This window comes from Micropterus dolomieu, linkage group LG09, assembly GCF_021292245.1.
Source record: "Micropterus dolomieu isolate WLL.071019.BEF.003 ecotype Adirondacks linkage group LG09, ASM2129224v1, whole genome shotgun sequence".
Classification (NCBI taxonomy): domain Eukaryota; kingdom Metazoa; phylum Chordata; class Actinopteri; order Centrarchiformes; family Centrarchidae; genus Micropterus; species Micropterus dolomieu.
Window position 1 is genome coordinate 7,711,131 of NC_060158.1, and position 15,076 is coordinate 7,726,206.

Consider the following 15,076-nt stretch of genomic DNA (forward strand, 5'->3'; position numbering starts at 1 on the left):
ATATTTAATAACTGAAGTGTTTTATTACCGAAGTTCAGTAACTTTAACAACCAAACATCTGGAGTCGTGCAAAGACGTGAACGCTGCAGGCTGTTAACACCTCTTCTAGTGATGGAGCCTCAAACGCAGCAGCACGGCGACACCTGCAGGTCTGTAGAGCTTATAGCAGCTCTAAGATTTTCCAGTGAAATAATGACTGCAGATCTAAAAGATGAACGGACCTTCCTGCTGAGGGTCACAGCCACTGTGGACTCGTGTTTAACTTGATGGCCGATGTTTATGGAACATTTCCAGAGTCTCGGTGTGATGTGACTGGAGGATGGGATCCATTAAATGAGCCCTAAATGTTCTCACAGCGCCGATTCTGTCTTTGTGAACATCATCAACATCTTCGGTCACAGAGTTCAGCTGGATGAATCTTTCTGAAGCAGCAGAGACTTTTGAAGTTTCGGTCTCCATCAGTCACCTGCTGTTGTTCATCTGAATCAAGCGTCGCAGCTTCAGCAGGTTTGAAGTCTGCCAGTTTGTGTGGAGACATCCGAACATCTGGATTCAACCTAACTGGAAGAAGGACGTTCGTTTCCTGCTGCAGCTTCAACAACACACTTGTGTTTTTTCAGCTGTTTCCGCCAACTGAACCTTTGGTCACAAACGCTGCAGCTGAAAGGTTTCTCCCCCGTGTGGACGACCATGTGCTGCCTCAAATTTCCCTTTTCTCCAAATTGTCTTCCACAAACTGAGCAGCTGAAGGGTTTCTCTCCCGTGTGGCATCGTATGTGTCTCAGCAGAGAGTCATTGTAGCCGAATTTTTTCCCACACCAGGAGCAGGAAAACGTTTTCTTAGTACTGCTTCCCACGTCAAGACTCGTCGTTGGAGAGTTTGAACCTGCCTGAGGTCGTGTTTGTCTTTGATGAAGCTGCGAGGACTCAGCAACACACTGATGGATTCTGAGCTGATAAGGCCAGTTAAACATTTTGTCACAAACACTGCAGCTCAGTCTTTTCTCTCCTGTGTGGATTCTCATGTGTCTCTTTAAATGTCTTCTCCATGAAAAACATTTCTTGCAAATTGAACAGCTGAAAGGCTTTTCTCCTGTATGACATCTCAGGTGTTCCCGCAAATGTGTCTTACGGCCAAAAGTTTTACCACAGTCAGAGCAACTGAATGGTTTGTCGGTATCACTTAGAGAGACTTCAGTCTCAGGTTGTAAAAGTCTATCTGGATCAGAGTTCCTGGCTGGTTCTGGTCCTCCACAGTCCTCTCCTTCAGCTTTGGCTTCCATCTGAAGCTGTGAGGACCGGTGACCGACACACTTATGGTTTCTGAGCTGATAAAGCCAAGTAAATCTTTCACCACAAACGCTGCAGCTGACTAGTTTGTGCCCTGTGTGATGTACCATGTGGTGGGTCAGATGAACTTTTTGTATAAATCTTTTACCGCAAACTGAGCAGCTGAAAGGTTTCTCTCCTGTGTGGATTCTCATGTGTGTCTTCAGATTTGAGTTTTGGCTAAATCTTTTCCCACACTCAGCGCAGCGGAATTTTTTCCCGCCTTTATTAAATCTCATTTCACTTGCTGGTACTTCATTATTTTTCAGAAAGTTCAAACCTGCCTGAGGTCCTCTGGTCTCCTTCCAACCATCACCGACTTTCCTCTCAGGTTCAGAAGAGTCTTCAGTCTCAGGTTGTAAAAGTCTATCTGGATCAGAGTTCCTGGCTGGTTCTGGTCCTCCACAGTCCTCTCCTTCAGCTTTGGCTTCCATCTGAAGCTGTGAGGACCGGTGACCGACACACTTATGGTTTCTGAGCTGATAAAGCCAAGTAAATCTTTCACCACAAACGCTGCAGCTGACTAGTTTGTGCCCTGTGTGATGTACCATGTGGTGGGTCAGATGAACTTTTTGTATAAATCTTTTACCGCAAACTGAGCAGCTGAAAGGTTTCTCTCCTGTGTGGATTCTCATGTGTGTCTTCAGATTTGAGTTTTGGCTAAATCTTTTCCCACACTCAGCGCAGCGGAATTTTTTCCCGCCTTTATTAAATCTCATTTCACTTGCTGGTACTTCATTATTTTTCAGAAAGTTCAAACCTGCCTGAGGTCCTCTGGTCTCCTTCCAACCATCACCGACTTTCCTCTCAGGTTCAGAAGAGTCTTCAGTCTCAGGTTGTAAAAGTCTATCTGGATCAGAGTTCCTGGCTGGTTCTGGTCCTCCACAGTCCTCTCCTTCAGCTTTGGCTTCCATCTGAAGCTGTGAGGACCGGCGACCGACACACTTATGGTTTTTGAGCTGAGAAAGCCAAGTAAATCTTTCATCACAAACGCTGCAGCTGACTAGTTTGTGCCCTGTGTGATGTACCATGTGGTGGGTCAGATTAACCTTTTGTGTAAATCTTTTACCGCAAACTGAGCAGCTGAAAGGTTTCTCTCCTGTGTGGACTCTCATGTGGGTCTTGAGGTTTGAGTTTTGGCTAAATCTTTTCCCACACTCAGCACAGCGGAATGATTTTTTCATAAAGTTCAAACCTGCCTGAGGTCCTCTGGTCTCCTTCCAACCATCACCGACTTTCCTCTCAGGTTCAGAAGAGTCTTCAGTCTCAGGTTGTAAAAGTCTATCTGGATCTGAGTTCCCAGCTTGTTCTGGTCCTCCACATTCCTCTCCTTCAGCTTTGGGTTCCATCTGTTCAGTTTGGCTTTGATGAAGCTGTGAAGACCGACGACCGACACACTTATGGTTTTTGAGCTGAGAAAGCCAAGTAAATCTTTCATCACAAACGCTGCAGCTGACTAGTTTGTGCCCTGTGTGACGGGCCATGTGGTGGGTCATATTAACCTTTTGTGTAAATTTTTTACCGCAAACTGAGCAGCTGAAAGGTTTCTCTCCTGTGTGGACTCTCATGTGGGTCTTGAGGTTTGAGTTTTGACTAAATCTTTTCCCACACTCAGCGCACGGGAATGATTTCCCGCCTTTATTAAATCTCATTTCACTTGCTGGTACTTCATTATTTTTCAGAAAGTTCAAACCTGCCTGAGGTCCTCTGGTCTCCTTCCAACAATCACTGACTTTCCTCTCAGGTTCAGAAGAGTCTTCAGTCTCAGATTGTAAAAGTCTATCTGGATCAGAGTTCCCAGCTGGTTCTGGTCCTCCACGGTCCTCTCCTTCAGCTTTGGGTTCCATCAGTTCAGTTTGGCTTTGATGAAGCTGTGAAGACAGAGGTTTCTCTTCATCTTCTTCACTCTTCACAGGGAATGGGAACTTGGTGATATCAGCCTCCTCCAGTCCTGGAAGCTGCTCTCCCTGCTGTCTGGTCCAGAGTTCCTCCTGTTCCTCTTTAATGTGTGGGAACTCTAGTGGGTCCTCCTGGTCCAGACTGGGGCTCCACTCCTCTTTAAAGTGTGGGGGCTCTGGGTCCTCCTGGTCCAGACTGGGGCTCCACTCCTCTTTAAAGTGTGGGGGCTCTGGGTCCTCCTGGTCCAGACTGGGGTTACACTCCTGCTGTTCTGGGAGAAGCTCTTCTTTGCTGACAATGAATTTGTAGACATCTGAAGGAAAAGGGTGAAACAGAGACATACAGTCATTATTATAAACATTAATACGGTCATTCTTACATCTGTATGGCATCTTCTGGTTTGCACCAGTCCTAAATTTCACAGAGACCACCAGAGAAAACTCATTAAAAATTAAATAAATAAATAAAAGTGGGGGGTCGTGTTGTGTTACATTTGATAAAATGGCCGTATATGTGTACCACAAGTAAAAGTGACAAATATCAGAAACACTTTATAGAAACGCTCTCAGTGTGCAAGTCAGAGCATTACCAAAGTATGTAGATTCATCCTCTGGACAATGAAGGTCAGTACAAACTGTTTCGTCTGGATGAAGAGACCGACAGGCTGACATCCCTGGAGCCGCTTACATGGCTGAAAACTTTTAATGTATTTTATTCCTCATAACACATAAATTTGAAACCATTCATTGTTTACATAGATTTTCGGGGCGTAAAGCAAAAAAAGTTTCCGTGCCTGAAACGTGTTCGGGGATTACGACAAAGATGGAGGGTGCGAGGCAAGAGCGTAACTTTGTTTTTAAAAGTGGTGGGGACATGGGGGCTCAGATTAGGGGTGTGACGATCAGGGTCGAGAGCATTACTTTAAAAATGTAATAAGTAATGTAAGTTCCAAAAAATAAAAGTAATGTGACCTGATTAATTTTAATTACTTTTTGGATTACTTAAATATCAAATACGCAAATAAAGACAGTACCAAATATGAATTGTCTGCTCAGTGGATTTTTATGATTAAAACTGCTCAGAAGATCATTGGTACCCATCTCCCAAGACCAGTGATATCGGTGAGATACCTACACAGAGCCTAAAGGATACTAAAGGACAGAACCCACCCAGCAACAGCCTGTTCACCCTGCTGCCTTATTCTACTTCCTAGAAGTTTCTGCTGCCACACCACCAGACTGCAGAGCAGCTTTCCCCCCCCAAGCTATCAGAACTCAGCAAGCGGGCAACGAAACTGCGCTCAGCAGCCTCCCGGTGAACACGACATGAAAAGGACCAAACAGCCTCATTAGCGGACTCAGTCCCGGGGTGACAAGAGGCAAACCGGCAAGAAAACCCCCTCCGTACTCTCTTCCCATTGGTCAAAGTTGTCCGCGGTGTCTGAGGCTGTGCTCGGTCCCGGGTCCGGCTGCCGTGTTCACTCACAGAGCTGGAATCAGTCCGCACAGAGTCTGCAAGACGGAGTGGGGGCGTAACCACATTCCTTCCAAATTCCTTCCTCGCTTTGTGTTTTTACAGGAAACACGTAAAGCAAATAGCACTCCGCTTTCCGTTTAATGGCTTAACATTTCTGATGTCAAACGCGTAGGAGCCATGCCATTATACATGACCCCCCACTTTTCTCAGGCGATTTCGGAGTTGGCTCATAGCCGAGGCAGTTTAGTCACACACGCCTTCATAACTTCACCAGTCTGAAATCTGCATTTTGCTTCATTAACCGAAATCGTCAGCCAGGCTGACGAGCGCAGGTGTCAGACGCTTGTCACAGCACAGAGCTGGGCGGATGCAAACATTTAGAAAATCAGGCAAATGTTTTTTCAGTTTAAGGCTTTATTGTTCTACTACTGAAATCCAGTGAGCCACACCACAGCACTGGTGACCGAGTGGGAAAGCAGCCTGCGTCGCACTTTAACACCGTAAAGTAAATACTTTCACTTTCCATTAACGACATGTTAAAAGCTTATTTTCTCTTCAGAGAAAATGTAGACTTGACACTAACATCTAAATATGATGATCACTGGATTGATTCTGATATAATAACAGTATCCTGTTGTTGAAAAGAGCATCGCTTCACATTGGTTATTATTTGTTTTACAGCACTGTACGACGGTGAAACTAATCTTTGCTTCACTCAGCAGCTACCAGCTGTTATTTATTCAGGAAACAATCATATTGGAGATGCACAGAGAGAGAGAGAGAGAGAAAATATGGGTGGATAAAACATCCTGTTGGGCTTTACGCATGACGCACAGCTTCCTCTGTGTGCAGGTTTACCTGCTTCAACAATGAGCTGCTTCGCGTTACTGCCACAATCAGTCTTTGCGTTAAAGATTATTTAGATGCCCATAATAAAAGAGATAGATAGAGTAATTGTACTTTTTCTTGGGTAAAGATTTTGAGCAGTCTACTCTACCCACCACTGGGCAGCGGCACCAGTACTAGTGCTGATATGGTGAACATGAGACAGACAGCAAAACAGTTAATGGGAAGATTGATGATGATATGGCTTATTTATTTATTTATTGTATTCAAGGACTTTAAGGTGGAGAGGTGTTTCTCAAGAATACAGGCATAAAGGTCTCTAAAGACCCCCCGTCAAATGCTTTGACTGCAGAGTGGGCTGCTCAGGGACAAACTCCTGGGCCATTTGTTCGCTCCTGTCTGTGACCATCCTCGGCCTTAAAAATCTGTTAAATGTCCATAAACAGTTTAAAAGTAGTCAAAATTGTCACACAGAGACGAGCATCCTAAAGTAATTTAAGAGGAAGAGGACAGAGGTCACGGGAGCAGGAGTAGAACTTGTAAGAAGAGCTTGTAAGTTGTATGAACAGCTAGTAGACACGTAGTAAAAAGACTTTGTTAGGCCAGTGGCAGAGTCAGAGTTTGTATTGAAGACAGCTCTGTGTTAAACATTTGTAGCAGGGAGAGTCAGGGCCAAGTGTAACGTTAGGATAACTAAATCCATTTGTACTGTGGCTACATTAACTAGCGGGTTATATGCTATAGCATGGTTTTAATGGTAGATCGTAAGTGGAGTTTTGTTCTACTTATATTACACTTTGTCTCTCTGACTGTGCACCCGAGAAATTTCAGCCGCACTAATAAGTCAGTTTTGTTTTCAAAAGTCATTACAAATGAGCATTTAAGTGATTTATTAAAAAAAAAAGAAAGAATGTCAAAGTCTCTCCTGTCTGAGTTAAAACAATCAAAACAATTGTGATAAAATCTTTTTTCAACAAATACGCACAAGTACAATGCGAGTAAAAATTCTTTTTTCAGTCCCTCTTCCTCTACAAAATAAATATCTTAATTAAAAAAATGAAGTGCTAATTTTTTAGTGATTCAAATGAAATTGTTATTGAGGAAGATGACATCGTGACAATTTCCTTTTATTGCCCAGCCCTACCGGTAGCCCCCATCCACATGTTGCCGTGTGCATCAGGCTTGGGCTAATGTTAGTGTATTCATTATAATATCACATAACATTATACTATAAAGCTGACCACTATAGTAATGTTAAATCCAGTTCCAGGGCAGCAGTTTCATTTCTGTGCGTTGTTTCCATCCATCAAATCCTTGTGTTAGAGAAATGCTCCACATGGTGGTCAATCCCCAATTAGCTAATAATAAGTACCAACACGTCAATAATCATTCATGCAGAACAAAGAGTTTGACATTTAAAAGTTTGCTACAGCGCGTCAAACTTTAATGTCCCACCCCATCCAAAACGCATTTTTATTTGAATAAATACATACAAACTGCTGTAACGTCGTTTTATATTAGCCTGACTAAATGTAAACAAAAAAAGCATTTACACGTTGACCTTTTGAGTGACACCTCAATTGACCCAATAGAAACTTCCATGACCCGTTCACGGCCTACAGTCCCCAGCGAGTGTCCCCTTTCTTTCTTGTACACACCAAGCCTCCAATTGTGCTGATGACTTGCGTGTCACACATATGACATTACAGACATAAATATAAATTGTCAAATATAATAAGCGGAGAACTTTAAGCCCTGAATTCTTTAACTATCAAAATTATATAGGTCAGATTTTTCAGTTTTAAAATCAGTTTGGATGGTTTCCATGAGCCTCGGCTGCTGTTGCCATGGAGAAGGAGCCAGTCAAATGCACGAATCAGATTGCAAGAGAATTCAAAATGCTTCAAATCGTTATTTCTTACATGTTTAAAGGCTGATTTTTGCTCCTGACTGAAAATTGAAGAAACCAGATGGTTAATTACGTGGTTAAACTTTTCTTTATGGTCAGAATGGGTTAAACACTTGATGCCAAACAGAGGATCACTAAACAAATCTGAGGGAGAGCAGTCAAAACTATTACGATAAAAAGTAATCTTTCTTCAGTCCCTTTTCCTCAACAAAATAAATATTTTAATAGAAAAATTAAGTGATAATTTGTTCGTGATTCAAATGATTTAAACCAAATATTTATTGATGATATAGTGAACATTTATTTAATGAGGAAAATTTTATTGCCATAATTATCATTGTTTTATTGCCCAGCGCTATTGTCAAGTCTCCCGAACACCATAAGGTGGCGGCTCACCTTCCATTTTTGGCACTTCACAGCCGCCTGGCATATTTTACCATTTGGTGATTTTAGATTTTTAACATTTACTTTTAAAACTATATTTCAAACGACAAAATGTGAAACAACACTCTTTGCATAAAAGAACAAAAATACAATTAACTGTAAAGAGAGTTAAGCAGTGTGGACGAGGCTCAAACATTAAAGTTGTCCTCTTACTGCAGGACACATTTGCTTCTTTGCTGTTTCTCTGCTGAAGCCATTTCTGCTTTAACCTGTCTTTTATTTTGAAGGCCAACATGCCGAACATCCGGCCTCGCTCTGACTGCAGGAAGCTAACTGTTAGCTCGCGGCTGCTGAGCGGAGTCAGCGGCTCTCTGCTCTTCTTCTGATCACTGAACTCACAATAAAGTAGAAAAAGCTGCAACCAACCGTCTCTGTTTACTTCCGGCCTCACGTGACCCTCCAGCAGCCCGCGCTGGCGGTCAACCTCCCGCTCGTACTCTGATATCGTCCTTTCAAACAGCCCGAATATCTCTTCAGCAGCCGCACTCAGTCGCTGCTTCACCAACGCTCTCAGCACCTGGACTTTACTCATTTTACCGGCCGACTCTTCCTCCTCTCGCAGCCGCTCCCCTCGCTCCGTCAGACGGCAGCAGCCTCTCGCTCCGTCCCGCCGCCTGGAACTCCCGCCGCTTCTTCTTCTTCTTCTTGTTTTATGGCAGCTTGCAACCGTGACTTTTAAAGGTGCGCCTACCGCCACCTGCTGTGTCGGAGTATGTAGCGTCAACTGTGTTCGTTGGGACTAGATAGGAAAATATATACATATATATAAGTAAATAAATAAAACAAACACAAACAACTAAATCCTATTAATTCAATTCAAATTAGCTTTATTGGCATGAATGTGTAACAACAATATTGCCAAAGCATCATACAAACTACACAAGAACAATCAGCCCCATACATTTTATTAAACAAGTAATTAAAGCGCATTTGTGTTTGTGTTAAAAAAATAAAAATATATCAAAAATAAAATAAATAAAACAGTAAGCATGTGTGTTAAAAAAATAAAAATATATCAAAAATAAAATAAATAAAACAGTAAGTGTGTGTGTTAAAAAAATAAAAATATATCAAAAATAAAATAAATAAAACAGTAAGCATGTGTGTGTATGTGTGATTTAAAAAATATATATATATATTAAAAATAAAATAAAACAGTAAGCTTGTGTGTTAAAAAATAAAAAAATATTAAAAATAAAATAGATAAATAAAACGGCAAGCGTGTGTGTCTATTATATATCCCTATATTTTTCAGATATTCATCCTCTCATCCCTACATTTCCATGTTCTACATCTTCCTTGGACCTACATTCCAAACATTCATCTGATTGACTTTTGCCCATTAAAAACAATGTTTTTAGATTTAACCCTGTGTGATCAAACCTCAGCCTGGTTAAACGCTCTCCTCTCTTCTGTTCCTTCTGGTCACACCCTGAGCATTAATAGATTTCTGTAATATTACCTTCCACTTTTATCCACATCCCACCTGTCCTGCCATTTCGTCATCATTTCATAGCTTCTCCTTTTCCAAGGGGAATGTCATTTATGACATCGTTCGTCCTGGTTGATTTTTTTAGCTATTTTGCCTGCTCCCTCATTCCCTTTTATACCTTCGTGGGCACCCAGCAGAATCTCACATCTATCCGTAGTCTAAATAAACGTAGTTGGATTTCTAGCATTAGATCTTCTCTATTAGATTTCAAATGGCACAGCAGCATCTGAAGGAGGGAGGAGAAGGGAGGCAGAGAGACGTTTTACTTGATTAAATTTTATAATTATTTATATATTTATATCCTTCATTTAATTTTTTTCTCTTCTTCTCACTGTTGTTTTTTAATTTCGTTTTCTAGTTAATCTCCCCTCCTTTTTTGTTTTTTTATTATTATTATTTTTTATTATCTTGTTGGTTTTTTGCCTATATTCAAAGAATTTAATCTCTATACTTCCCAACTCAGTTTCCCCCGCCCACCTCCATTTTTCTGCCTCTTGAACACACACACAAACACAGATTGCCTTAAACATCCAACATGTTATTATGTCTGTTATGTATGTCACCTGTTACGTCATCTAATAAATCATATTTTGAATACTATAAAGGGCTGATACAGAATCAACACACCTCTCTGGTTCTTCTTCCTCAACCCACTGCAGTCCTACAATAATCGCCATCATCTCTGCAGACACCTGTGGCCTGTACTATGAAGCGAGGTAACCGGCTTATCCAGGTAACTTCAGGAGTAACTTCCCGGTTAACCAGACTACGAAAGCTGTTACCCGGGGTCTGTTGCCATGGCAATATAACCTGCATCTCTAAACCGCTCCGGGCAGGTTTTGTTCGTGGTTAACTCGAGGTTCCCCTGCACGTGGACTCCACACCATCTGTACTCAGTGTTCATGATGAGAAGTAGGATATATAGGCTACAAACCACTTCATAAAATGTGTTTAGATTTCATCCCGATTCACTCTGGAGTTTTCTTCTGAATACACCCGATCCAGGGCAAAGTCTCTCAGGTGCATGATAGTGACTGTGGGCTAAACTCAGGAGTGTTTCCTCACTGCTGAATCCGATTGCAAAGTTTAATATAACTTTCCAATGAGTCCACACTACACGGCAGACGTGTGTGATGTTGCAGCCTTACAAAGTGAAGTTTCTCTCATCTGACTGTAATGTCAGAGAATATTCATGTTTTTTACTAGTAGATTAATCCTGGAAGTTAAATTCTGTCTCAGATTATTCCCCCTCTCCGCTGGCTCCTTTTTTCTATTACAGTGGACCTTATGTGCAGCTGTACCTTTACATCTTAATCATATTACACATAGAAGAGGAGCCCATAAAATACAGGATAGAGATTTGAACTACAATCAGAACACTGAAGATAATTAGACTACAGAGTTGTGAACAAGCCTTCCTGGCTTTGTCGGTCGCCACAATATTAGATTTGGCCGTTAACTTGTCTTTACAGTCATAGTTTCCTGAAACTACCAACGTGCGTTCCTCTGGAGAAATACGGAGCATGCGCGGCCGAACACGCCCCTTTTATGCGAATGCGCACCAACTCCAATTAATTTAACACCGACTGAGTTTGTCAACCCTGAGTTTGCCTGATAACCCAGAGTTAACTCTGAGTAGGTTGAACTCCCTTCGTAGTGCAGGCCACTCATCAGGTAATCTTTTCCCAATGCTTACGTTCATTGTTGGTATAAATCTTCCTATTCCTACTGTAGAAACTTGCCTTTGTGGAAGCTGGATAATGTATAGAGCTTCTGCAATGGCACATCAGAGCCGTTCAGTTTATTGTCCTTTAAATTTTATCACTTCAGTAGTTGACTGACGGATGATTGAAGAGCTAAAAGACAAATAAAAACAATCAGTAGACAGAAAGTACTCCGTCAGGTCTTAATCAAATTAAAGCACTCATTCATTATTGAACAAGGAAACAGCAATAACTATAACAAAAATACAGAACTTACTCAAATAATGCATCCAGTGCATAATCAACTGGAAAGGATTAGCAAGACTTCACGCTGACCCACATGCTGCAGCGAACAAAGGGAGAGAGACTGAGCTGAGCCTCATCAGGCCTCTCATCAGTTCAGGTGTGGCCTGACAGGTGGAGGCTAAGCCCCGCCCCCCTGGGACTTGACAGGAAGGAGGGTTTTCTACAGCCGCCCCTCAAATGTGGGAACACATTTGATTTAATTAAAAAATGTACTAGTCTAAGCAGGTTTGGGGTTGGCCACTGGAGGAAGGGATACTAGTTTTGCAACAGGTCTGATGTACAGTTTGCCCTTGATGTTAACCTCTCCTGTGCGGACACATCCATCTTGGTAGCTGTGGGTCCATCACCATGACTACCTCCGACACTGTCAGATTGGAGGCGAGAAGTGATCTACTGGGAGCTGGCCCAATAAGGTCTGAGTCAGCAGAGGCATCCCTCCGGCCCATGAGGAGCAGATTTGGGGTCACAGGGTCAGCCAAGTCTGATGACACATTATCCAAGGGGTTTTGAGTTCAGGATGCCTTTGATTTCTATCAAAACAGTGTTAAGCACCTCCTCCGTAACAGTTTGTGCCCCCAGTGTCACTCGCAATGCTGTTTTAATTGTTCTCACCTCCCTCTCCCACATTCCTCCAAAGTGGGGGGCGTTAGGGGGGTTAAACTTGAACTGGATTTTCCCTTTCTCCAACTTAGAGCTGGATTCAAGGAAGCAAAGGTGTTCCTACCGAGTTCCTTTGCTCCTCCTTTAAAGTTTGTCCCACAGTCTAACAGGAGTTTGAAGGGCGGACCTCTGTGTGCTGTGAAATGTCGTAGGGTCATATGAAAGCTGTCAGTGTCTAGGCTGGTTAGGACTTCTGGTGTTTGGCATTATCCTGCAGGGTTTGATGGGTTCCCTCCACAAGAGTTAGGTCAGGACTACAGTGGGTTCCGAGCACCGTTTCATTGATGGGGATTGTTAACTCACTCTTTAGTGACTGAGCTAGCTGTGCTCCTGTCAGGGCTGCAGACAGCTCGAGGCGAGGGATAGTGAGCTGTTTTTTGGGGGCGACCCGGGATCTTGCCTGAACAAATGAATCATGAATCTCTCCTTTCACATGCTCCATCCTCAAGTAGGCTATGGACCCATAAGCCTTTTTTCAGAGGCATCACAGAAAATATGCAGTTGTCTTTGTTTAACAGGACATGGGATGTTAAAGTCATACCATCTTGGGTACTGGATGTAGGCCAGGTCTAGAAGCACATTTTCCCATTCTGACCATGCTTGCTGAAGTTCACCTGGAGGTATGGGGTCGTCCCATTCCCTTCTTTTTATCCAGAGTTGTTGGAGGAGGACTTTAGCTCTTGTGATGAACGGTATTATATATCCAACGGGATCATACTGGATGGCGAGTACTTTGTATACGTTCCTCATGGTTAAAGTGTTATACACTACTGGTCTATGCTTGTAGTCTATGATGAAAAGGGCCATCTTAATCCGTGAGTGCCCTCTGTTGGGACTGTCCTGTCAGCCTGGGCCTCAGGGTAAATGGTCAACAAACAGACTGAATGTTGGCAGGAGGGTTTTCTACCTTGTCCTCTTCATCTTTAGATCAGGCTGTATACGTATCTAAGTAACTGTAATATTTACTCCTTATGTACTGACTTGCCAGATGTCCTTTCCCACTCTCTTGCCATTCGCTTTTTAGTTCCAATACATTTAAGTCTGTCTCAGTTTTTGGAATAGGGATATTACTAACCAGGGAGAAGCAGGTATTATTTAATCTATATTCATCTGATTTAGTCTTTGTTAACCAGCCAAAGCCATTAACTTTAACTGTACTCCCGACGTTCCTGAATAATGCTCTTTGCATGGTTTTCATTAACACATCCACGTAAGCGACTCCAGTATGTAAGCTTGAGCTTTTCATGGTGGAGGGCACTTCTAACACAACCTGGATTGCTTTAATTGGTGTTGATCTCTTTACACCAACACAAATTCAATGCTTTGTTACTAACTCTATCCAACTTCAACAAATGTGTTTTAGCTGTTGCTCCACATACATAGCATCCATAATCTATTATTGACCTCATTAGAGCCTGTAAATATACATCAGTGAATGTTTATTTGCTCCCCAGTCTTTCCCCACTACTGCTCTCATTAAGTGTATGACTTTCTTGCATTTTGATTCCACCTTTTCGATGTGTATTTTCCATTTTCCCTTTTGGTATAACCACATCCCCAGATATTTCAGATGATCTACTGTTTCCATATTGTGGGCGTCTAACTCCAGGTTCTGTTTGTCCATCCCTTTCTTCCTGGTAAATATCATACGGCAAGACTTACTTGGAGAAAGCTTAAAGCCCCAGTTATACGACCATTGTTCTCTCCTGCCTCTTCTTCTTCTTCTGTCAGCTTTATTGGCGGTTGGGAAACTACGAATTGGTGTATTACTGCCACCGACTGCTATGCAGCGTGGATCAGAATGACTAGTCTTTAAATTATAAAACGAGATAATTAAACCCACTTGATCATATTAGTTACTCTAAGACAGTTGTTCTCAAACCTTTTCATGTCAAGAACTCGTAAAGTGACATAAATTAAACCACAGACCCCCATTAGAAAAGATTTTGTCTTTTAGGATTTTGTCTGATAGGATTTTTGTTTTTAGATGGTTGATTACAGAAAGTGAAAGAAGCCCATGACCAAAACAGTCATGTGTTCTTTCATTGTGTTACTTATGGATAGAATTATGGTGACAATTAATGTCTCCCCTTTTTGCTGGGGACCCCTTGAAACCCCCTAAAGGATCACTGGGGGTCCCTGGACCCAAGTTTGAGAATCTCTTGTCAAAGATACTGAGGTACAATTTCATATCAATATCAACTTTTTTTATAGATCACAAAACATTAACTACACTAAAGACTCGATCACCTCTGGTTTTAAGGCCTGATTCTAGGTACATCCAGGAGGAGGAGATTGGTCATTTCTTTTGATGCCATTATGTGCTGGTACCCATTCAAATACAGCTGCAAGCACAACCTTCTGCTTTGGAGATAAAGTCTTCCCATTAATCTAGTTTTGTTAATCAAAGAGGTTTTTCTATCTGCTCCTCTTGACAGGTTCATGACCTCCAGCCCTCCTGAGATCTTCCTGCTGATTCTTGTTACGCTCCATGACTTCATGTACAGCAGACTCTCAACCCGACACACGGCTGGACTGAGACAAAATATAGGCCCGGGCGTTTTTGGCCTCGGCCCACCACAATGAGTTGGACCCACAATGAGTCATGTGACATGTGCGGTGACCTGGAGGGCAAAAACACAGACCAAGATAGCGGCTCACACTAGATTTCCTTGTAGAGACGCCACAAAAGCCGTTAAATCTTATTTGGATAACCTCTTAACTCAAGAAAAAGATACATATAGACACAAACTGTAAGTGTAATTGCGATCCATATTACAGCACCCGCTGTTGTATTTCTGCCGTTAAAAACCGCGTGGTAATGTTTGCGTTTATCTTGAATGGAATACTTCATCTATGAGCCCAGGCTTGTTTCCTCGTTGAGTAGTGCATCCGATAGCACCTCAACCAAAAGTAACAAACTCAAAGGTGTATCACTTGCTTCCTGGTTGGCGGGCAGCAGAAAATAACGTCTTTTTGACCTCCAAGGGAACGTTTTCCTTGGAAAGTGAC

At 42.3% G+C, this 15,076-nt stretch overlaps 1 protein-coding gene across 3 annotated transcripts; it reads right to left on the minus strand.

Annotated features, from left to right (window-relative positions):
- Window positions 1-4: 4 nt before the first annotated feature.
- LOC123977183 (zinc finger protein 665-like) lies at window positions 5-11,467 on the minus strand. 3 transcript variants are annotated; one of them, XM_046059733.1, is made up of 5 exons: window positions 11,376-11,467; window positions 11,138-11,251; window positions 8,270-8,642; window positions 3,468-3,541; window positions 5-3,413 (listed from the first exon to the last, which is right to left on the minus strand). In XM_046059733.1, exons 2-5 carry the CDS (start codon window positions 11,180-11,182, stop codon window positions 558-560), a joined length of 3,348 nt encoding a protein of 1,115 aa, XP_045915689.1. In that variant the 5' UTR covers window positions 11,183-11,251; window positions 11,376-11,467; the 3' UTR covers window positions 5-557. The 3 variants fall into 3 exon arrangements, with proteins under 3 accessions (XP_045915689.1, XP_045915690.1, XP_045915688.1); XM_046059734.1 differs by having other exon boundaries at window positions 5-2,089; window positions 2,525-3,541; XM_046059732.1 differs by having other exon boundaries at window positions 5-3,541.
- Between the last annotated feature and the right edge of the window lie 3,609 nt (window positions 11,468-15,076).